Here is a 23,505-nt window from a genome sequence, read left to right on the forward strand (position 1 = left end):
GTCCTCCTTCTTATCATTCCATGTATCTATATAATAATATTGGTCAATAGAAAATCTAACACCAATCCATTTAGTAATTTTTAAAATCGAGACCTCACATTTATGATTTTGTTTTCTAATTATTTTTTTTTCTTTTTCCCTTCACTTTTCCACTGCTATACTTGCAGACACTGATGCTATGCCTAGGCGCAAAACCAAACGAATTCAAGTGCAAAACTAGACAGAAAAAATGTAGCTCTGTCCAGTTGAAGCATTCGAATAGCTAGCTTCACCCCCTAGATAAACGCACATATAATTGCACTTACGCACCAACAATCATGTTCCCTCAGAGCAAGTTAAAGGCACTTTTGTCCATGAACAAATGCCCAAAATTCAGGAATGAGCCTGACCTAAACTTCGAATTATTTCATTTTGAATTTCGTCCATCGGTTTTTCCTTATAACTTCGATAATAAGTTTTTATTATAAGTTTTAGGCGGCCAAACAGTAGTTAAGGTATTTTTAGAAGTAGATATTTCCGATGCTGTATTTCGATTACTATTGAAACAAATAACTAATAGCTGCTAGAAATTGTTTATGCATAAACCAACAAAACTATACAGAAAAGTAAGAAAACCAAAATTCCATTTCTGTATTGTTGTTTCTTTCCCTTTTAGACGAGGATGAAGTGCAACCACAGCCGAAGAAAGGCAGAGGGAGACGTTAGTTGACGCATGTTCGCGTACAACGTGTTGAATCTGCTCGTAAAATCAGCAACAGTTAGAATTAAGCTACAAAATTTACCCTCTAGAGACTCGCGCAGGGCATGTTAAAATCATTGAGTATACAAAATATTCCCGTCATTGCATGAGGTTTATTTTTGATAAAGTTATTTAAAGTTTTCGCATCCTCAATCGCCTACGTAAAATATACACTTAATTCTGACTTTATCAGATGTGTTTTTGGCCAAGTTTCATTCATCCGAAATCCGATTCTTCTGCCCGTCGACACTGAGGCAGATGATGATGTTTCGCTTCCAGTATTTGTCCAGCGCGATCGGTGTGAAGCCGTGCTTGGCAGCCCAGAAGGCTGCAGTTTGAACATCGCCAGTAGAGTCGATCCTTCGATGAACCATGCCGATAAAAATAGAAACCATCGTAGAGCATTTTCTTCCCCTGAAATATGGATGTGTCGTGACCATCGGACGCAACTGGTTGTGATGATTGTCCCGTTCCCATTGCGATTGTTGGTGCAGGGTGGTTGTGTTTGATGCCGATGCTAGCCGAACGAATCCGTTTGGTCAGGGAATCCAAGGCCAGCGATACCTTACAGTGGCCCTTGCGTCGCGCAGCACATCGATAGTAAACTGTCCCTCGACGTACCGGTCCGCTTTTGTGGAATAAGTGTCCCTGATAGGTGAGACTGGCCGCCCGACAGTTGACCATCAACGCAGCAGCAGCAGTTGTAAATGGTTCTGCGAATGAAACGGAACAGTTTTTTTAGACAGGATATGTCAACTGTTTAGAATTTCTTTACACTTTGATTAAACTAGTATTAAAGTAGGTATATGTGAAGATACCAGATGAGAATCAAGCCGATAAATTCTTGAATGTTTGTATATGCTTTTGATGTTTCAGTTCTACCTGAAGAATCTCAGGGGGACTATAGACCATTGGTATCCTCTGAATAGAATGGAAGGTCCTCATATCATTATATTTGTTCACATCTTTTGTTAGAAATACTACAAAACAATAAAATTGTTGTCCTCATTCTGCACCGCACATAAAGTGACGATAGTCGAGTCACTCGATTTCAGGAGTCGCTTTAGGTGAGGAACGTCACATCGGATGAACTTTGGGAATAAATTTCTGCCATTTCACTTACATTGAAATAACGAAAGTTAACTTCCATGTAACGAACCTGCAATGAAAAAAAAAATGTAAGATACTTATCGATAACAGTCACAACAAATTAAAAAAAATCTATCGGTATTTCTACACTTCAAGGAAAATACTGTCCTATTAGAACTAAAAAAGGCAGAAAAAAATGGTCAAGAAAAACATCCATTTGAAAGGAAAAAATGATTTATTTCGCAAATTCCACGTTTTCTTATTCCCACATACACACGTGGGGTACAATTTCGTTCTGGTTTTTGCTGAAGGGATTATACCGAGAAAAATACAGGTTACTTATTTTTATTCCGTTTTGCCTTTATTTTTCTTTCATCTGTTGCTGTATGCATAGTTGATAATTCGTAAATCGAAGAGCAGTGTTATTGATGAAGGAATACAGTGGAATTCACGTATGTTTTTCCTGATGAAAGTACCACCGACCTTCCATATTCGTATTACAGTATTTCCAAATATGTATAGATAGAAGGAAAACCAACAGCTGATCATCACGTTACCTAACTACAGAAATAATAACCATACTAATATCCGAAGTTTTATTTGAATTGGGGATAATTTGGGTGGGAGGATCAGATTCTATGTTTTTTAAAAGTTTTTTTACATCAACAGTGATTTGTGATTGCAAATTGTTTGAAAACTAAATAATTCTGGTTATATGAGAATGGCATTTCGAAAAAGATGTCCAAGAATTGATCAAAACCTAACGTCGATAAAGCAGAGCGTTACGTTTTCTTTAAAGAAAGGTCCTAGAGAAAATCGTAACGCTTAGCCAAATGTTGCTGATAGTGATATCCTTTAAATATATACATACATACAAGTAATCAAAAATCACCAAAAGGACAGAACGTTTTATGTAATGTGTTTTTGTTTGTTATTATGCGAATTTGAACCTAACATTATTCTGCAATATATACGTTTCTGATTGATTCGATGAATTTCTTAACACCGAAGATCTTTTGTAACAAGAAAGTCTAACATAATCAGTTGTAGTTTGGGTTGTTGTTTTGTTTTATAGTTGTTGAAATATTTGTCTCTAAATATAAAGTTCGTTCATAACTGCTATTTTATGAACCATTCCTCCAAAAGTGTTCGCACCGGGAAGTTAGCAAACTGTCTACAAGAATCTTGTTCCTTGCCTTCGCTTTCGTACAACGAAATAACAGCGAGGAGGTGGTTCTCTGTCCCGTGACTGCATGCTTTTACGTGTTCCGTATCTTGCCCGGGACGTAGTTCTTGTCGATGGTTGGCTCCTGCAAGAACATATGCAGACAGCGTTCATTCTGAGCCAACGGGTGCCCGGCAATCTTGTTCACAAATTGCTCTAAACCTTTTCGTCGCTCTTCGATAAAGTTCTCGTCAAAGATGCCATCGTCGCCACGGAACGGCATTTGGCGTTTCCAAGCCTTTCCCGGTAGTGGTGGTACAACGATCTGGAAAGTGAGAAAGAAAGAAAATGCATTAACGAACGGTCCAGTTGCCGGCTGAAAGTGATTGAGTCATAATCCCCGATGTGCTAATAAGCTTTGCGACAAACTATAATGTGGGAAGACGTGAACTAGCAAGTTCGCGTACGCGTGAGGAAGCCCAATACAACGTAACCCGACAGAAACAAAGAACAAGATAGGCATCGTAATGATGGTACTTTTTTCTAAAACAGCTTCAAAAGATACAAAGTTATGGATAGGTTTACCTTGCTGTCCCGTTCGAGCTCATTTCGCAACCATTCAAAGTCGCTGTACCGTCTTCGGACACTGGATTCCTTCACCTTAAACACGGGCAGGTTGGTCTAAAATTGAAAAAAAAAACATAAACAGTAATATAAAAGCCCAATTAACAGCGTTAACTATTCATAACAGAGATTGATGAGTGACACTACTCAAAGTCTGTCTTAATTTAAAAAAAGAACATGCAAATACCTATATAAGTTTTTAGAAATAAAGCTTGTTTTGCTTTTCCATCGTTCGTGTTTGAACATATTTCTAAAAGTGTCCAGGACATCAATCAGTTTTCAAATTTTATCAATTCGTACATCTTTTAATCTTTAATTGATTGAATGTGTGATACCACACTGGCTTAGCAATTACAAAAGGATGATTATAAAAAAAAAATTATCTGGTCCTCTCAATAAATATTATATAGATTTCATCCTGCATGAAATCCCCAAGAACACTCGACCGTTATATTTAAGTATTTAAACTGTTTTTAACTTCGTTATTCCTAATGCAATAGTTATAATTGAGATTTTTATTTACGGGAACCTTCAAGTTCAAAAAGAATTAAATGACTAAATCAAATCTTTCACAACCTAAAGTATCTGTAAACTGTGTAAACTAAATTAAACCTCTCGAAATATCTCGACTTCTTCTGAAGCGCTTATCGCACATTTCATGCTGACGATAGCAGCTCTTCCATTCCCTTTCGTTGTAATCTACATATTATGAAAGCAACCGAAATCAACACAATACACAAATGTTATATTTTTAGCAAGTCGAATATGGTTAGTTGCACTATCATAACTGCATTAGTATCTATACACATATTGCTAGCCGAATACGAAGGAAATTCATAATAAATAACACCTCGTAAGAGGAATGACAAAAAAAATGTCCGGCAGAAACTTAAAACATCTCTGCTGCAGTAAACGCTTCAAGGCGTGATTATGGGGAATTCTCCATTGCAGGAGGTTTTTTGATGTTCGTCCGTGTTTATACAAAGAAAGAACTCGCATCTTCGGGAACAGACAAAAGAGAACGCCAGCATATGATACGATAAGACAGACTCACCCTCATCCGGACCTCGTAGTCTGTGTAGCGCTTCTTGCCGGCCGTAAGCGTCGTCATCGGATTTACCACGTCAATTTCGAGGAAATTGGCCGGGATGGCATACGCATCGTCCAGGGTTTGTTTCTTAACATTGAGCCGCCTGGTCGCTTCCGCCGTGTTGTCTGACTCAGCCATCATTTCGGTGTTATATTTGCTGCTATGCACAAGTGTATGTATAATTGAAGCTGCTGATGTTATTTCGCTCCCTGCTGTCAAAATTTCCAGAAAATCCGCCTACTTGTTCCGAGAGGAAGCAGCTGGGCCCTGCGTTTCCCTCCCGAAGATGAATTCCGTGCTTAGATCACGATCCGGATGAAACAGCCTAAGTTTACAGCTGTAAAAATGTCGTTCTGGCTATAATTAGTTAGCCTTTAATATGATTATTGCATTTGGGAGGGGTGGATGGGGAAGGCGTTTTAATAAAGAACATCCGAAATGGGAGGATGTATCTAATAAAATGTTGGAAATATCACAAAAGGAGAGCAGCCTTTGATAGAACTGTTCCAATTACAAAAACATACCTAATAATAAAAAGGTTATTGAACGCAGCAGAAATAATGGTAGGTATGTATCACTGTCACACTTATTGGTAATATGGAGAAAAAAGAACTTATAACTTTCGAATGTCCACTCGGCTTGAAGTTTATTGAATGACTGCGAGCGAGCTGAGAAGCGGAATAAGTGAGACGAACGCTTGACACAATCGAAGGTGAGTCGTGAGAACTTGCATCTCATCGTTCCCATTTTCATACCCTCAAATTGAAGAGGTCGAAAGTGTTCAGATGCTAATTCAATTTTTTTTAATTATTAACGGCGCGTTCGTAAATTGATTTTTTGGGTGATGCATCGAATTTTTTGGTAGATGTCAAATCACCTTCCAATGCTTTTGCATACAGTTTGTTTAATTTACGAACGCCAGCATCGATAGAAAAAATCACTTCGATAGAATAAATCAATTTACGAACACGCCGTAAAACGTCGAAATCTGTTATTGTTATCTCATGGAAATCTCAAAATCAGGCGCCGGCATTTTCAACTCCATCAAAAACAAACCAAAACACACCAATACACATAATAATACACCAAACATACAAAATACAACAAACACACAAAATACAACAAACATCAGTAGTGGCTATGGAAAACAACATCCAAAATATTGAAAATTATTTTTATATCCGTTTTTGTTTTCAAAACTTGCAAAGTGTTATATCCATCTCAACCATCAGATCAATAGTAAGTAGAACAGATTTCAAGGAAGATTGCATGCAAGTAGAAAGCTCAACTTTGAATATTTTTGTTATACACCACAGACAACTGGACTTACATTTGTATAAGACTGGCTGTTAGCCAATCGGTAGATTTGCGGTGAACCCCTAATAATCCCTAGGGTCGGCAAGCTTACACAGAACCAAGTTGCAGGGAAGTTCGGGAGAGCTAAGAAAAACTCCTCGGATAAAGTCTAGGTACCGTTTAATTTCATAGATTCGCAGTAATTGGCTAACCCACTGTAGTGTATAGTATCTATAGCGAAATTATAAGAATAAAACTAACCGATTGCAGCACAAATCTCAGAAATAATTATTTTATAAAAGCGGTAAGTTATCACACAAATATAAATATCTTTTGTTTACCGTGCACCTATTAAAAAAAAAAAAAAAAAAGAATTCGTTTTACTCCTGTCAAACCAATGAGAGTCAGAGATTCCTTTCTCTCTCTGTAGAGTTTGTAGAGATAGTTTTATTCCTAGAGAGAGAGAAACGAGGATTCAGTAAAACACGTTGGATCTTGGATCTTCAGTTTTTTGGACATTTTAGCCGAGTAAAGACGTCGCAGATATAGAGGACACTGGAATGAGCTCTGGACGTAAAACCCGTCACGACACCCACCTGTTTCGATTTGTATTTATAGACTTAATTCAACTTTCGGATGGATTCGAGAAGCGCGGGTTGACTTAAGGAAAGTGTTTTGTCTTCAAATGTTGGCCACTTTATTCTGATTAGAAAAAACTTCACTTAGCGATTTAGACTTAACATTTATTCTGGCTGTATGGAACTATGTCCGACCATTTTGACTGCTGGTTTATAAACCTATAAATCTATAGAATGATCTTGTTAGTCAGCTGATCGGATGTGGATCAGCTGGGTGGTAAGAGAATGTGAGCAAATAACAACACACATACTATTATATGGCTAGATTACTAGCGTGGCTTGAAGTTATGCGTTAACATTACCGGCCCCCTTGATTTGCCTAGCAATATCAACAATATTTTAAGCTCTTCTCATTAGCAACTCTTGAAACTGCTGCTACTTATGCTATTTTATGATTCCAAAATTAACTGCCCAGTGCCTCACTGGACTCCACAACGCCTGTTTTTACTTAGTGGACTGTATTTTATTCTGCGATGCAGCGATGACAACAACCTGTGCACTGGACCGTGCTTGTAGGTTGCGATCGGGAAACGTACTCTGGACCTCGGTACCCGGCATTCATGGCTCGTAAACTCTGGAATCAGATGAGAGGGGCTTTTTTACTCAATCAAAAATTACTTACGAACGACTTCCCTGAAGCGGTGGCTTCGTGCCACCGCGGGCGCACATTGCGCCGATGCTCCTGCTGTGCTCAGTGATGGATTCAATCAATTTTTTGATGGAACGATGACTTGTGACAATGGTTTCAGTGGAACATTAATACTCAAATGATAACTGCGATGCGGTAGATGGCGTGATTTCCTGCTGATAAAAGGATTGTGTATGTCCTAAAGCAATATTGAACAACAAACACAAACTTAACTTTGCGTGGAGGTCCCTCAACCTCCACAAGTATACAAGACGCTCTATCAACTTTTATACAGCGACGTGTCCATAAGGGTGTCCATAAGGGTGATGTGGTTCATTCAACGATCTCATGACTTCAATGCTTCGTGGGTCGACTCTTTAGGACGGACGGTCAGCGACCGCCGTTGGCATGGAGGACACTATGGAGTATGAACATTCCTTAAGACTTTTTGATCATAATTTAATTATAAATAACTTAACTGGACTGCGGGGGCTAATAGGCCCCCGCAGGCGCGCCTAATGCGCCTCGTTGGAGAAGATATCTACTCTTCCCTTGTGATGAATAGCCGATGAACAAATGATGAATTAAAAAAGTTCCAATCCATGACGATTGAACCTGTTGATAGTAAATACTGCATGGAACATCTCAAACGTTGATTCATCAGTTTCTTCCTCATGCGGGTGACATAATGTAGAGGTGCAATTCGAGATTTTAGAATGCGAAGATGACTCGAAATTTTTCTGTTGAACAACCATGGAACTCGCAGAAAAGATAACCCATTCAAGTTGCTCCGATATTCTGGCGAACGTTGCTGAAGAAAACCAGGAAGCGTTTTCGTCCAGGAATAAATCTGCTTCCAGAGATCCTGGAGAAATATCTTGGCACGAGCTATCTTAGAACCGAACTGTCTACAGGAATCCACCAGTTTACTCAAATCGGAAACCAAATTTCGCATGCTGATCTCGGTGGAAACAATCCATTGAGGAACAGCGAAATAACTGGGAAACACTTGTGGTTCCCAAATGTGGTTTGGCGTCTTAATCTTCAATTTGTTGTTTTCAAAGTAAAACCATTCGTCTCTGCATTCTGCGTCTTCAAGCGTCTTCGTTGTAGTTATTTGACTTGACTTCATCTCCAAAAAACCATTCTGCAACTTTTCAAAACGTTTCTCAGTGCAATAAGCTGATATCGTTTCTTGACCTCGAGACTGTTCGAAAACCTTGCCGGAAACAACCCAACCAAGTCGCGTTTTCTGAAGCATTGGTCCAATTTCGTTCAATCTGTGATACCCTTCCAACAAAAGATCGTAGAACACCTCTGCTCCAAGAATAATGTCGATGCTGCTGGGATTTTGGAAATCGGGATCTGCCATGTCGAGTCCTGAAGGCATACTCCAACTATCAACGTTAATCTTTTTCAATGGAATATCTGCAGTGACTTTCGGGAGAACGAAGAAGTTCAATGTAGAGCGATAGTCCGAATGCTTCGAAACAATCGTAGCGGACACTGACTGAGTGGAACAAGTACTCAATTGACCAATTCCTCTGATTGGAAGATATTCTTGACATCGTTCAAATTTTAAGGACTGAGCAACCCGTTCAGTCATGAAGCATAGCTGCGATCCTGAGTCCAATAATGCTCGAGCTGAGATGGTATTCCCACAACTATCCCTAATCGTTAGAACTGCTGTAGGCAGCAGGACAGTAGTTGGAACGGTCCTAGGATTTGCGGATATTATAGAACTGTGGCTAGTGTAAGGATTGTCTGTGGCGCTAGAGGATGGGAGGTTATTCATGCTTGGACTTGGGTTGTGTAATAGATCGGTTTGGTTTTGGAGAGTTGAATTTGGAAAATCTTCTTCATAGTGTAGCTCAGTTTGATTCTGAGGTGGCTCTTGACACGCGTCCGGATTGACTTGCTGTGGAAACCGTAACTTTCCTGAACTGAACTGTGATACCTGAGGACCTGCGTGCAGGAGGGTGTGATGGCCTTTTCCGCAGATTTGACAAGAACCCTTGATACAAAATTTTGCAATGTGACCCGGCGAAAGGCAATCAAGGCATAAAGATTTCTTCTTAACGAACTCAACACGATCGGACACATTCATTTGTGTAAACTTCGGGCATTTGAACACTGAGTGCATAGACTCATCACAAAATGGACAGGAATACTTTTGCTGGACACTGGTATGACTGACTGTCGGAAAACGAAACTGTCTTTTTGTCTCCCCTTGGCTTGAATAGGCTGACGTGATGTTACGGAGCACCAGACATCTTGTCTTAAGAAATTCTACTAACTGCTGATACGTCGGAACCTCCTTCGAATTGTGATGGCATTCCCAGTGGTGTAGTGTAGCAGAATCCAAACGCTGGCACACCATATGCTGGAGAATGATGGACATTCCGTTTGTTTCCACTCCGACTTTCTGGAGCATCATCAGCGTTGTCTCAAAAACCTTCACCACCTGGTTGAGCTGCTCGTAAGATTCTTCTTTCATTGGGTTGACAGCAAATAGAATGTCGAGGTACGATTTCACTAGAAGCTTTCTGTTTTCAAACGAGTTCCGGAGCGTTTGCCATGCAATAAGATAGTTGACCGATGTCAAATCTATAGATTCGATCTCCAGGTACGCAGGTACGTAAACTTGTCTATGTCTGACAGGTTACCGTTGTTAAAAATCATGCTGGTGAAAGTGTCACGGAAGGTGATCCAATCTTGCAACCTTCCGCTGAATGTTGGTAGCTTCAATTCGGGAAGTTTGACCCTGACCTTTGATTCGACCGCTGCAGATACCTTTTCAGATTGACTGCTGGAATTAATTTGGGCTGCCTCCAGCACTCCTAAACTGTGCTTCATCGCGAAGAATCGATTCTCGAAGTCCTTAATGATGCGCATGTTGATCTCTTCGCGCTCGCTGATCCTCATCGCACGTTCGAGGGCTGCCTGTTCCTCACTTCCGCCTGTGCCTGCAGTGATTTCTGCAACATCGGTTATAACTTCTATGTGTTCTCTAACCCGTATGAACTTGTCGTATACTTCGTCTAACTTCTGCATCCTATATTTCAAAGAAACGAAGTCCCGTTCTGCTTGGTATTCGTCAACAAATTCCTGTATGTTTTCCATTAAGCTTCGCAAATTCCGTTCCTGCTTCACCAGGAGTCGTATATCCTCTCGAGACATAATCGTTATCCGGGCACGCACAACCACAAGATAATCTTTACACCACTGCACGGTATCACAAATTCACAGACCAGCACGGCAAACGACGTTGTTTCGCGGTTGACAAACGAGCCACCAACAGAAAATCCGATAAACTGTGTATAACCGACTCTCCCAAAACTTTATGCCAAGCATGCACAGCGGTAGCAGCCTGATCCTCAATACGGGTCTGCACCACAGACTTACCTGAGCACACAATACTTAGCCTTAATCTTGTAGATAGCTGGGCGACGGGTGGGTTGTGAAGCAATTCAAACAAAACTTAGTTGTGTTAACGCATTTCAGGTGTTCCGTGCGTCGAACTGTGTTACATCGAGAGACCCCTCGTTGGGAAGTGCTGCGCAGACTGCACTATCGACTGGAGAAGAGCGCGATGCAGAGTGAAAATTAACCGCCAGTTAGTAGCGACAGGAAGCCAGGAAAGGAAGCCATTTTGTGATAACAATTTGAATTTGAAAAGAAGTTATTAATTGTTAGGCAGTTTAAGTTTAGTGTAGCAGTTTGTGTTTAACTTGATTGTAAGTATTGCGACTGGGAGTTTGAAGCATACTTGGCTATAAATCTATAATGTCAAACTTACAGGTTAACACATTAGGAGAAAACTTTGAAAACTGTCTAAACGAAAATCCAGGACACAATATTGGAGAAGATTTGTTGATTAAATTTAGAGGAGGAAAACTAGAATGTAAGTTCAATATCATTTGATATTTATTATGTAAATAGTAATTTTATATTTTCTAAATATAGCTTTGAAGCAACTCTACCATCAGAAACAAACGAGTTTGACTAGAAGAATCCTTCCCACATCAACAATCTTCAAAGATTCTATTTGCAACGTGAAAATGTCGCGCAAAATGAAACAACCAGCTCAAACGGAAGTTTTCAGTTGCGTAATCTGCCCTCTTCCGGATAGTAAGGAAGATATGATGCAATGCCGGAACTGCTTAGCCTGGGTTCATTATTCCTGTGGAGGTGCTGCAAATGAGGCGGAAGCAAAGAAACTCGACTATGTGTGTCCTAAATGTCTAGCAGAGAAGCGCTCGGATACAAGATCACTCAAAAAAGGAACCTCGACAACAAGCCGACGATCGGAAGCGCTAGCTCTGAAACTGCAGCAGTTAGAAGAAGGAAAGCAGCTGCGGGATCAACAAAATCAGGCAAAGCGGAAACTACAGGAGAAACGCCGGACGCTACTGGAAGAGGAGGAGCAGTTACAGAAGGAAGAGGATCGTGAAGCTTTGGAATATCTGCAGAGCAAGCATTCTTTGGAGCAACAATTGGAGGAACAATCCAGCAATGCTAGTCGAATGAGCGTTCGTAGTCTGGAAAGCCGAAGTAAAGTTGAGGATTGGTTGAAGGAAAACGATAGTGTGTGTGATGTCGACCCAGTTCAGGAGAAGCTGGTGGCTGCCACAATGTTGGAAAACCAAATTCAATCCATCAAAATTGCGCAAATTGAGAAACAGTTCCAAACAAACGTTTGCTTTCAAAATTCTGCCGAAAATACAAGTTGCGTTTCTAACTATTATACGCTTCCTACTAACGGACTTGTAAACCCAACCGGAAAGTCAACCCCAAAATTGAACGTGCAAAGGAATACAGATTTTCGACTAGCGCAAGAAGCAAATGAAGGGGTGATTCCTTTTGAGCCCACCGTACCGAAACGTGAGTACTATGGAATTCCCAGTACAAGTCGTGAGTCACCAAAAACCACTTTTATGGAAATCCCGCCGATTCGTGGGTGTGAAACTCTTCAAAGAGAATTCTACACAAAACCAACAAGAAATATGCTTTTGCCGGAGCAAATTGCAGCCCGACAAGTTATGCCTAAGGATCTGCCGTTATTTTGGGGTAATGCTGAGGAATGGCCTATCTTTTACAATCATTATGTAATGACGACTGAAGTGTGCGGATATACAGACGTTGAAAACTTAGCAAGGCTGCAAAGAAGCTTAAAAGGCACCGCTCTGGATTCGGTTCGTAGTCTCCTACTGTCTCCTTCATCAGTACCGTCCATCATCAGCTCCCTACAGATACTATTCGGTAAGCCAGAACTTATTCTCTACTCATTAATTAAGAAAGTTCGTGATACGCCGGCACCCAAACCCGAAAGGTTAGAAATGCTGATCACCTTTGGCATGGCAGTCAAAAATATGTGCGCTCATATGATTGCCACGGAACAAGGCGATCATCTTTCAAATCCATTATTGCTGCAGGAACTCATTGATAAACTACCAGTTGCCAACAAAATGGATTGGGCACGTTATCGTTCAGGTCTGTCGACAGTGAATCTGAATGACTTTGGGAAATTCATGGAACGAACAGTAATGGAAGCAAGCTCGGTTGTTCTGCACGTAGTGCCAGAATCTAGGGGATCTAAATCCGAGTCAAAACAGCGTGATAGAATGTTTGTGAACTTTCACGAAACTTCTCTGACCCAAACACGAGATAGTGAGTCGATGGTAGGAGATTATGACGATAGTATTTGCACACAATGTCAGACCGGGGAGCATCAAGCAGATGCTTGTGATTGGTTCAAACTCTTACCAGTCGACGAACGATGGAAAGTGGTTCATAAATTGAAGTGGTGCCGAACGTGCTTTGGACAGCATGGCAAAATTGATGGAAAATGGTTATGCCCTAGCAAACGACGATGTAACCAAAACGGATGCCAGAAACTACATCATAAGCTTCTACACAATACTACTAAACAGCAGCAGACGGACGTGATGGCACCAGGTACACATGCGGTGTTAAACCATCATTCAGTACAGATGCCTACGTTGTTTAGGATCGTTCCTGTGACTGTTCATGGTAAAAATAGGTCTATCGAGACGTTCGCTATGTTAGATGAAGGTTCGGCTGTAACGTTAATGGACAACGCACTTTTCGAGGAATTGGGGACAATTGGCGTCGCCGACCCATTATGCTTATTATGGACAGATAATGTATCGCGCATCGAAGCTAAATCTCGTCGAGCAGAATTGAAAATCTCCGGTCAAGATGGGCATAAGTATCCGATGTTCAATGTCCATTCAGTTTCAAAACTAGTCCTTCCACAGCAATCTTTAAAGGTCCGTGAATTGTTCGACAAATTTCCCCATTTGCGATGTGTGCCTGTTGAAGACTATTCAAAAATCATTCCACGAATTTTAATCGGAATTGACAACGTTCATCTGTTGGTTCCTATGAAAGCAGTTGAAGGAAACACGTTAAGCCAACCAATAGCTGTTTTGTCACGATTAGGTTGGTCGATTTATGGAGGCTGCCCTGGAGGAAACACGGTTGTCAACGTCCATTTGGTTAAACAATGTAACTGCAATCAAGGAGAAAGTCTTCATGAATTGGTTAAGCAGTATTTCAAGGTAGAGTCAACTGGTATCGGGGTCGAAATCCCAGAGTCTGAAGAAGATAAGCGGGCTCGTTCTATCCTGGAAAAAACTACACGTCGTGTTGATGGCGCATTCGAGACCGGACTTTTATGGCGATATGAGGACTTCGTTTTTCCTTCCAGTTTCAAAATGGCACTTTGTAGGCTTAAATGTCTGGAAAGAAAATTGAAAAAAGATGATAACTTGTACGATGCTGTTAGGAAACAGATACAGGAATACCAGATTAAAGGATACGCGCATAAAGCAACTCTAGCCGAACTTCAGAATACCGACTCGAAAAGAATTTGGTATCTACCACTTGGAGTCGTGGTCCATCCTAGAAAGCCCGGAAAAGTTCGCCTTATTTGGGACGCTTCAGCAGAGGTTGACGGCATCAGTCTGAATTCGATGTTACTAAAGGGACCTGATCTTCTTACGTCGTTGACAACAGTTTTGAGCAATTTTCGGCAGCATAGAGTGGCAATCGTTGGTGACATCGAACAGATGTTTCACCGAATAAGGATTTGTGACGCGGACAAGCAAGCCCAACGATTTGTATGGAGAGATCAGCCGTTCGAGGATGCAACTGTGTTTGTGATGGACGTTGCAACCTTTGGGTCCACTTGCTCCCCCTGTTCGGCACAATTTGTGAAGAATCGGAATGCGGAGGACTTTGCAAGGTTGTACCCCAAAGCGGCATTAGCTATTCAAAAGGGACATTACGTGGACGACTGTCTTGTGAGCTGCGATACGGTTGAGGAGGCTATACAATTGGCACTGCAAATAAAGGAAATCCATGCAGCAGCTGGATTTAATATAAGAAACTGGATTTCCAATCGACCCGAAGTGCTTCGTGGCATTGGTGAAGAAATCACTTTGGAGCAGAAGAGCCTTCAAATTGAAAAAATCGACGCATCTTCTAATATTGAACGAGTTCTTGGTATGGTTTGGGTACCTTCTGATGATTATTTCACATTTTCCAAGGTTCTCCGACCTGAACTGAATGAATTTATGATGACCAACAAAGTACCAACGAAGCGGCAGGTTCTACAGTGCGTTATGAGCGTTTTTGATCCGCTGGGACTTGTGTCGTTCTTTGTGGTCCACGGGAAGGTTCTTATTCAGGATATCTGGAGAAGTCGGATTGGTTGGGACGAAGCGATACCAGATGAAATTTTCCAACGATGGATGGATTGGACCCGTCTGTTCGGTCAGCTTGGCAATGTCAAAGTGAACCGTTGTTATTTTCCTGTAAGAAACCAAAACACTGAGATTGAATTACACGTTTTCACTGATGCCAGCGAACAAGCGTATGCAGCGGTTGCTTATTTTCGTGCGGTTGTAAATGACAAGGTGTATTTAGCGTTGGTGGCCGGGAAAACTAAAGTGGCACCGTTAAATTCGTTGTCTATTCCTCGTGGTGAACTTGAAGCTGCCTTACTGGGTACCAGGTTATCAAAAACTATAGTTTCGAGTCATAGCTGGATTATTTCAAAAAGAGTTTTTTGGACAGATTCTTATACAGTCCTTGCTTGGATTCGATCGGACAGCCGGAAGTACAGACAGTTCGTTTTATTTCGAATTGGCGAAATTTTAAATAAGTCGGAAGTCGAGGAGTGGCGCTGGGTCCCATCCAAACTCAATATTGCGGATGACGCGACAAAGTGGGGTAAAAGACCATCGTTCGATCACGAAAGCCGTTGGTTTAAGGGACCAGATTTTCTTAGGGAACCTGAACAAAATTGGCCTAAGTCGAAAGTTGATTTAGCTGGTACGGAAGAAGAACTTCGTTCGTGCTTAATTCACCAACTACCAAGGGATGAGATGATAGTTTGGACCAATTTTTCTAAATGGGAACGTTTGCACCGCACTGTGGGATACGTGCATAGATATGTTGAGAATTTCGTGCGAACGTGTCAAAAAATCACTCCATTGAACTGTCCTCTAACGAACGAAGAATTAAGATCAGCGGAAGTAACAATATGGATTTGGGTACAACGAAGTAAATTTCCTGATGAATTAACTGTGCTGACCCGCAACCGCGATGGATTTCCGTTTCAAAGAATTGAAAAATCCAGTCCGCCATACAGACTTTCTCCAATAGTGGACAATACAGGTGTGTTGCGTTTGGAAGGACGAATGGATGCGGGACTGTCTTTATCCGACGATTTCAAAAGGCCTATTATATTACCCAAGGACCATAGGGTAACGTCACTACTATTGGATTGGTACCATCGTCGTTATTTACATGCGAACCGAGAAACAATTGTGAATGAAGTAAGGCAGCGTTTTCACATTATAAGTTTACGAGCAGCATTGGATAGAGTCATTCGTAATTGTATGTGGTGCAAGTCGTACAAGGCAAAACCCTTACCTCCTAAAATGGCAAATCTCCCAGCGGTGCGATTAACTCCAGATTACAAACCATTTAGTTTTGTTGGGATTGATTATTTTGGACCGTTACTGGTAAAAGTGGGAAGACGAACCGAAAAAAGGTGGATTGCTTTATTCACTTGTTTAACAATTCGAGCAGTCCATCTTGAAGTAACATCTTCCTTGTCGACCGAGTCCTGCAAGATGGCTATCAGGCGATTCATAGCGCGTCGAGGAACACCCTTGGTGTTTTACTCAGATAACGGGACTAATTTCAAGGGAACAGCGAATGACCTCGAGAAGGAGAGAAACAGAGATTTGGCTGAAACGTTCACCAATACAGATACCGCTTGGAGGTTTAATCCGCCAGATGCTCCCCACATGGGCGGGGCATGGGAGCGGATGGTGCGTTCAGTAAAAACAGCACTAGAAGCTATGTCGCAATATCGAACGCCCAATGATGAAGTTTTGTCAACAGTTTTAGCAGAGGCAGAATCGATAGTCAACTCCCGACCATTAACGTTTGTATCGCTGGACACAGAGGATCAGGAAGCAATAACACCCAACCATTTCCTGTTATTAAATTCTAGTGGGATCAAACAGCCGCCAAAAACTTTTACGGATGAAAGTTCTGGTCTAAGGAACAGCTTTAATCAAGCTCAATGCTTGGTTGATCACTTTTGGAGACGATGGGTTAAGGAGTACCTCCCAATTATTACTCGCAGAACGAAATGGTTTCATGAAGTGAAAGCTTTGGAGGTTGGAGACCTTGTACTGGTCGTTAATGAAGGCAAAAGAAATGATTGGCAAAGAGGACGTGTAATACAAGTCACGAAAACTACATCTGGGCATGTTCGCCGAGCCAAGGTGCAGACAGCAAAGGGTATTTTGGATCGCCCAGTGGTCAAACTAGCAGTACTGGATGTGCAGAATGGTAAAACTGTTCCAAAGAACTAGTGTTACGGGGAGGGGTATGTTACATCGAGAGACCCCTCGTTGGGAAGTGCTGCGCAGACTGCACTATCGACTGGAGAAGAGCGCGATGCAGAGTGAAAATTAACCGCCAGTTAGTAGCGACAGGAAGCCAGGAAAGGAAGCCATTTCGTGATAACAATTTGAATTTGAAAAGAAGTTATTAATTGTTAGGCAGTTTAAGTTTAGTGTAGCAGTTTGTGTTTAACTTGATTGTAAGTATTGCGACTGGGAGTTTGAAGCATACTTGGCTATAAATCTATAATGTCAAACTTACAGGTTAACACATTAGGAGAAAACTTTGAAAACTGTCTAAACGAAAACCCAGGACACAATATTGGAGAAGATTTGTTGATTAAATTTAGAGGAGGAAAACTAGAATGTAAGTTCAATATCATTTGATATTTATTATGTAAATAGTAATTTTATATTTTCTAAATATAGCTTAGAAGCAACTCTACCATCAGAAACAAACGAGTTTGACTAGAAGAATCCTTCCCACATCAACAAACTGGTTAGAGAAAACAGCAATCCGCCCACAATAACTCCGGAACAAAGTGAAATTTCTTGACAGCTGAACTTTTTGCACTTTTTTTTACACTTTTCCCCAATATAACTGTCCCTGGGGGAGGGGGTAGGGTAACAGTCACTCGAAACTGTGGGTTGGTGGAAGAGTACCTCGACCAGAGCAGTACACTTCTTATGGAGGTTCACCAATCAGATCACTTTAAGGCTCAAACCCAACAGTTTGTGTACTTTATTAACTTTTTGTGTTACTCAGATGAGGGGAAAGGGGGTGGGTGGTTCCCAGGGGAGGCTCTTAGTTCACTTTGATTTATAACCAGCCACACCACACAAGGGTGCAATAGCCCAAATTTTCGACACAGTGATAAAAACGCACAATTCCGATGCACTACAAATAGTCACTGGAAGCACCCTTGAACCGAACTTAGCATTTCGAATCAACTCCAAGTGTTGTACTTTTTTGCTTTTAATTGCCAATCATTCACTTTAAGGGTAGAGGGGTGAGGGGTTGCACTATATCCCTTGCGAGGAGGGGAAGAGAGTTCACCCAAAACTATCCAAGCTGATCACCACACAACCTTTGCAATTGCCACAAAATGAAGACCCAGCTCTTGGCTTTTCTTTATGCGTCGGCTTGGCTTGGGTACTCTACACAATAGCCGTTTTCTGTTATTTATCTTCCGTATCACTTCACCGAGAGAACAATAAAGCACTGATCGATCAACGCGTTTCTCGATCCGGCTCGTTTCGGACCAAATGTTTCGATTTGTATTTATAGACTTAATTCAACTTTCGGATGGATTCGAGAAGCGCGGGTTGACTTAAGGAAAGTGTTTTGTCTTCAAATGTTGGCCACTTTATTCTGATTAGAAAAAACTTCACTTAGCGATTTAGACTTAACATTTATTCTGGCTGTATGGAACTATGTCCGACCACTTTGACTGCTGGTTTAGAATGATCTTGTTAGTCAGCTGATCGGATGTGGATCAGCTGGGTGGTAAGAGAATGTGAGCAAATAACAACACACATACTATTATATGGCTAGATTACTAGCGTGGCTTGAAGTTATGCGTTAACACCACCACTTTCTTAACCTAATTATCTGACCTGGTAAGTATTCCGTTTCCTCCTTGTCGTCGAGCTTTGGGGGTTGGTTGATTTAAAATCAAACCGAAACAGCGGGGTCCTGGTAAGGTTCAGGATCAGATTAAAAGGGTATTTTTGGTGGTGATTAATGTTCCTTTAGGAATCTTGTTGAACAAATCGCCACAGTTAAAATTTAATCAAATATTTATGATCCTTCAGAATTTTTTTCGGATCGGTTTGGTTTGTTCGCGAACTTCAAAAAATTCTTCCGAAAGACAGAGTGCGACTGAAATTTTGATTTATTGTCAAAATTTCAATCGCATGAAAAGCTCAGCCAAAATGAAGGATATTTATAAAAATGTATTAAGCTCGTCCTTCTCAGTCATTCTAGCAACTGAGACTAGCTGGGATGAAAGCGTTCGCAGTGAAGAAATTTTTGGAAGTGCATTTAACGTATTCAGAGACGACAGAAATTTTCAATTGTCTCAGAAGAAGTCAGGTGGCGGAGTTCTTATAGCCATTTCTAATAGCTTTAATTCTGAAATAATTCCAACCCAAAAATTCAATGAATTTGAGCAGGTTTGGGTGAAGGCACACATAGCAGGTGAAACACACGTGTTTGCCTCAGTGTATTTTCCACCAGACCATGCTCATAAAAATACTAATGAAAAATTCCTTATCACTGCAGAAGAGGTAATATCTCATCTATGTGCTGAGGTTAAAATTCATATCTATGGGGATTTCAATCAACGCCACGCTGACTTCATCGAGGACTCTGAAAATGAAAGCATATTACTCCCAGTCGTTGGGGATAATGAAACTTTGCAATTCATTTTTGACAAAATTTCTAATTTGGGATTGAATCAAATTAATCACATAAAAAACCAGCAAAATTGCTATTTGGACCTTTTACTAACAAACATTTATGAAGATTTTTGCGTTATTGAAGCGCAAAACCCTTTATGGAAAAACGAGGCGTTTCACACGGCGATTGAATATTCCATATTTATACATGAACATCAAAGACCCAACGATTGCGAATATGAAGAAGTCTTTGAATACCAATCTGCAAATTATGAAAACATTAAGAATAGATTAAACAGTGTCAATTGGCAAGAAATTTTTAGGAACGAAGGAAATGTCGAAACTGCTGCTGACGTCTTTTACAAAATTTTATTTGGAATTATCTCACAAGAAACACCATTGAAGAAAAGAAGACGTCACCGAAACTCTAAGTACCCGGTCTGGTTCAACAAACAAATCATGAGCTTAAAGAATCGGAAACAAAAAGCACACAAATTTTACAAAAAACACAATACTAATGAAAATTTAGCATCGTATTTGAACTTATGCGATCAACTGAACTTGGTCATTAGCAATGCTTGAGCTTGAAATAAAGACTTGTCCAAAGAAATTTTTCAACTACGTGAAAACGAAGTTGAAATCTGGGAATTTTCCGTCAAGAATGCAGCTTGACGAACATGTCGGTGATAACTCGGAGCAAATTTGCAATCTTTTTGCAAATTTCTTTCAAGAAATTTATACGACATTTAATGAAGAAGATCGTGATCGCGATTATTTTTCATTTTTTCCAGAATTCTCAAGGGACATTAGCATTAATCAAGTTCATGTGCAGGATATTCTGCAAGGACTAAAAAATCTAGACGCTTCGAAAGGTCCAGGACCAGACGGGATACCTCCTGTATTCATGAAAAGTTTGGCAATGGAACTGACAGCTCCATTGTTTTGGCTTTTCAATATGTCATTGGAATCAGGAAATTTTCCTAAAATTTGGAAAAGCTCATTTTTAGTGCCTATTTTCAAATCTGGTCGAAAGTCTGACATTCGAAATTATCGCGGGATAGCCATTATCTCTTGCATTCCCAAGCTTTTTGAAGCAATTATAAACGAAAAATTATTTTCCCAAATTAAGAACCGAATAACTGACAGGCAACATGGCTTTTTCAAAGGCCGTTCAACCTCAACTAATTAAATTGAATTTATAGACTTTTCATTGAATGCAATGGATAATGGCAACCATGTGGAGGCTCTTTATACAGACTTTAGTAAGGCATTTGATCGCATAGACATACCAATGCTTCTTTTCAAATTACAAAAAATTGGAATAAAATCTAAACTCCTGAAATGGCTTGAATCATACCTGACGAATCGCCAACAAATAATAAATTTCAATGGAAAGAAATCGCTCCCTATTCAAGTCACTTCAGGAGTTCCGCAAGGATCTCATTTAGGACCTCTACTTTTCATACTTTATGTAAACGACATTTCTTTTATTCTCAAAAATCTCAAAATGCTCATTTATGCCGACGACATGAAGCTCTATTTGGAAATAAGAAATGAAGAAGACATCAGCATATTCCAGAATGAAATTCACATTTTCTACCAGTGGTGCAAAAAAAGCCTTCTGAAGCTCAATGTAAAAAAATGCAATTTAATATCATTTAGCAGAAAAAGAACAACACCAAACATCACAATTACATTAGGAGATCAGAATGTAGAAAAATGTGAACGAGTTAGGGATTTAGGAATTATCTTAGACTCTAAACTTACTTTCACAGACCATTACAATACTATCATCCATAGGGCAAATAACATGCTGGGCTTTATTAAGCGCTTTTGCTTTAATTTTCAAGACCCATACACAATAAAAACACTATATATTGCCTATGTAAGGTCTTTACTGGAATATTGCAGCGTTGTTTGGTCCCCTTATTCAATTTCACACGAAGAAAGAATAGAATCAGTACAAAAGCAATTTCTACTATATGCTCTTCGTAAATTAGGTTGGACATCATTTCCACTTCCATCATATAAAGCGCGCTGCATGCTCATTGACATACAAACACTAAAAGAACGCCGTGAATATGCAATGGTTTCATTTGTAAACGATATTGTTTCGCAGCGTATTGACTCAAAAGAAATTCTATCAAAATTAAACTTTTATGCACCTTCTCGGCAACTCCGAAATCGAAATTTATTTTTCATTAATCACTATCGCACAAACTACGCGAAAAACGGGCCAATAAATCGCATGATGGCCTCTTACAATCAACACTGCGAAACCATTGACTTTACAATGTCTCGGCAAAAACTCAAACAATATTTTAATCGAAGAGATCTAAACTCTTAAGGAGAAATTGTAAAGCAGACACTGCTTAAACCTATTCTTAAGGAAATTCACATGTATCAAACTATGTAGTCTACGTTACGGTTGACGAGATAAATAAACTAAACTAAAATTAAAGCAGAGTCAATGGTCGCTTTCTTTTTGACCAGTTTTGACCCCATTGCCGTTCATTGCCCCCGTCCCGCGCTCATTTTCGCTTCGCCCTATCGCTCGCTTCGCCTCTTCGCTTGACGACTACGGCTCACATCTCTGCACTGTGCTCTGGTGGTGGGTTGTTGAACGACCATCTTTCGCCCGGTCGTTCGTCTGGTTAGCGTGGCTTGGTGAACTGCTTCACCAAGGAGAATCCCTCAACCCCCACAAACAACACTGCAACATTTATTTAATTTAAAACTACAACAAGATCACCGCGGCCTCCTTCGACTGACTAGCAACGCCTACAGATTTCCCGATTAGACAGTATAGCAGATTCAAAAAACTTTTTGGACAATTAAAACGAGAAATTTCAGTAAGTACACCATTTATTGTAACACCTTTTTAAACACATAATTAATTTTGTTTTATTAATAGACTCCTTGAAAAAGGCATAATAAATGCCGAAACGTCGGATGAAGAAATAAAAATCGTTTTAAGATTTTTTCGTGACTGAAATCGCAGAAAATCAATTTATTCATTACCCAACCAGTCGATAAAAATTTTACTAAATAAAATAAATAATTGACATAAAGCCAAAGTTTAATTAATTGCAAAGTTTGTCAAGTATCAGAAACCAGTGAACATCCTTGCACTACATTGCACAAAATATAGCTTGATATTCAGACCCTATTCGATTTTGGCAACATGTCCGAAAAAAATGTGTTGCCAAAATCAAACGGTTTTTTTTTCTTAATTTTTTTTTTTAATTTTTACAAACTTTTATTATTATCATTATAACGTTCTTTTTAGTCAATTTCCGATAATTTTTAGTCATTTTTTAATTTATTTTTCATCATATTTTTGATGCATTTTGCACTGTTCTTGTTTTGTTTACTGAATTTTTCACGTTTTTATCATTTTTGAGTACTTTCTGTTTAAAAAAAAATTGTAGCTGTTGTTGTATTTTGTTGAGATCTAAGCAATCGGCAATCTGTAGCTTGAATTTTTTCACTCTAGTAAGTCAGTTCAATTCCAAACTCCAAACTGCAAAGACCCCGAATAAAAAGCTCTAGTTAATTTAACTGCGGTTTTTCTTTACGGACCACAAGCTACAAGAGGTTATGGGCACCCCGAACAATCCGGCTCACGGTATCCCCCAATATACCGGAGGTCCCGGATTCCATAATTGGAGCTTTCGTGTTCGAGCTTTCCTGGAAGCGATGGGCGTCGATCACGTGTTGGAGCTGGAAGCGCCGGCGGAACCGGCTGAGGCAAGAAGGTTTGCCCAGGAAGACCGGAAGGCGAGAAGCTATATAATTGGCTTCCTCGGGGACGATTGTCTCGAAATCGTCCGGGAGAAACCAACGGCGCGAACGATGTGGCAGGGATTGGCAAACACTTACGCGA

General features: G+C 40.2%; 2 protein-coding genes across 4 annotated transcripts; both read right to left on the reverse strand.

Annotated features, from left to right (window-relative positions):
• Positions 1 to 2,044: 2,044 nt before the first annotated feature.
• Positions 2,045 to 5,367, reverse strand: LOC129746035 (sorting nexin-12-like). Of its 3 annotated transcripts, none has more exons than XM_055739467.1 (4): positions 5,232 to 5,367; positions 4,672 to 5,064; positions 3,579 to 3,674; positions 2,045 to 3,318 (listed from the first exon to the last, which is right to left on the reverse strand). In XM_055739467.1, exons 2-4 carry the CDS (start codon positions 4,846 to 4,848, stop codon positions 3,088 to 3,090), a joined length of 504 nt encoding a protein of 167 aa, XP_055595442.1. In that variant the 5' UTR covers positions 4,849 to 5,064; positions 5,232 to 5,367; the 3' UTR covers positions 2,045 to 3,087. The 3 variants fall into 3 exon arrangements, with proteins under 3 accessions (XP_055595442.1, XP_055595434.1, XP_055595448.1); XM_055739459.1 differs by having other exon boundaries at positions 4,672 to 5,044; positions 5,232 to 5,362; XM_055739473.1 differs by having other exon boundaries at positions 4,672 to 5,060; positions 5,232 to 5,336.
• Positions 5,368 to 6,275: 908 nt separating this feature from the next.
• On the reverse strand, positions 6,276 to 9,766 carry LOC129746054 (uncharacterized). Its single transcript, XM_055739484.1, has 2 exons — positions 7,749 to 9,766; positions 6,276 to 7,687 (listed from the first exon to the last, which is right to left on the reverse strand). Exon 1 carries the CDS (start codon positions 9,764 to 9,766, stop codon positions 7,811 to 7,813), a length of 1,956 nt encoding a protein of 651 aa, XP_055595459.1. The 3' UTR covers positions 6,276 to 7,687; positions 7,749 to 7,810.
• Positions 9,767 to 23,505: the final 13,739 nt, after the last annotated feature.

Source organism: Uranotaenia lowii, chromosome 1 (genome assembly GCF_029784155.1).
Source record: "Uranotaenia lowii strain MFRU-FL chromosome 1, ASM2978415v1, whole genome shotgun sequence".
NCBI lineage: Eukaryota > Metazoa > Arthropoda > Insecta > Diptera > Culicidae > Uranotaenia > Uranotaenia lowii.

Bases quoted from the DNA above. Each gene is read 5' to 3' on its own strand.
- LOC129746035 (XM_055739467.1), bottom strand. From the start codon at position 4,848: ATGATGGCTGAGTCAGACAACACGGCGGAAGCGACCAGGCGGCTCAAT. The intron at 3,675-4,671 runs GTGAGTCTGTCT...TTTCAATTTTAG, and splicing joins ACTACGAGGTCCGGATGAGG to ACCAACCTGCCCGTGTTTAA. The intron at 3,319-3,578 runs GTAAACCTATCC...CTCACTTTCCAG, and splicing joins AGCTCGAACGGGACAGCAAG to ATCGTTGTACCACCACTACC.
- LOC129746054 (XM_055739484.1), bottom strand. From the start codon at position 9,766: ATGAAAGAAGAATCTTACGAGCAGCTCAACCAGGTGGTGAAGGTTTTT.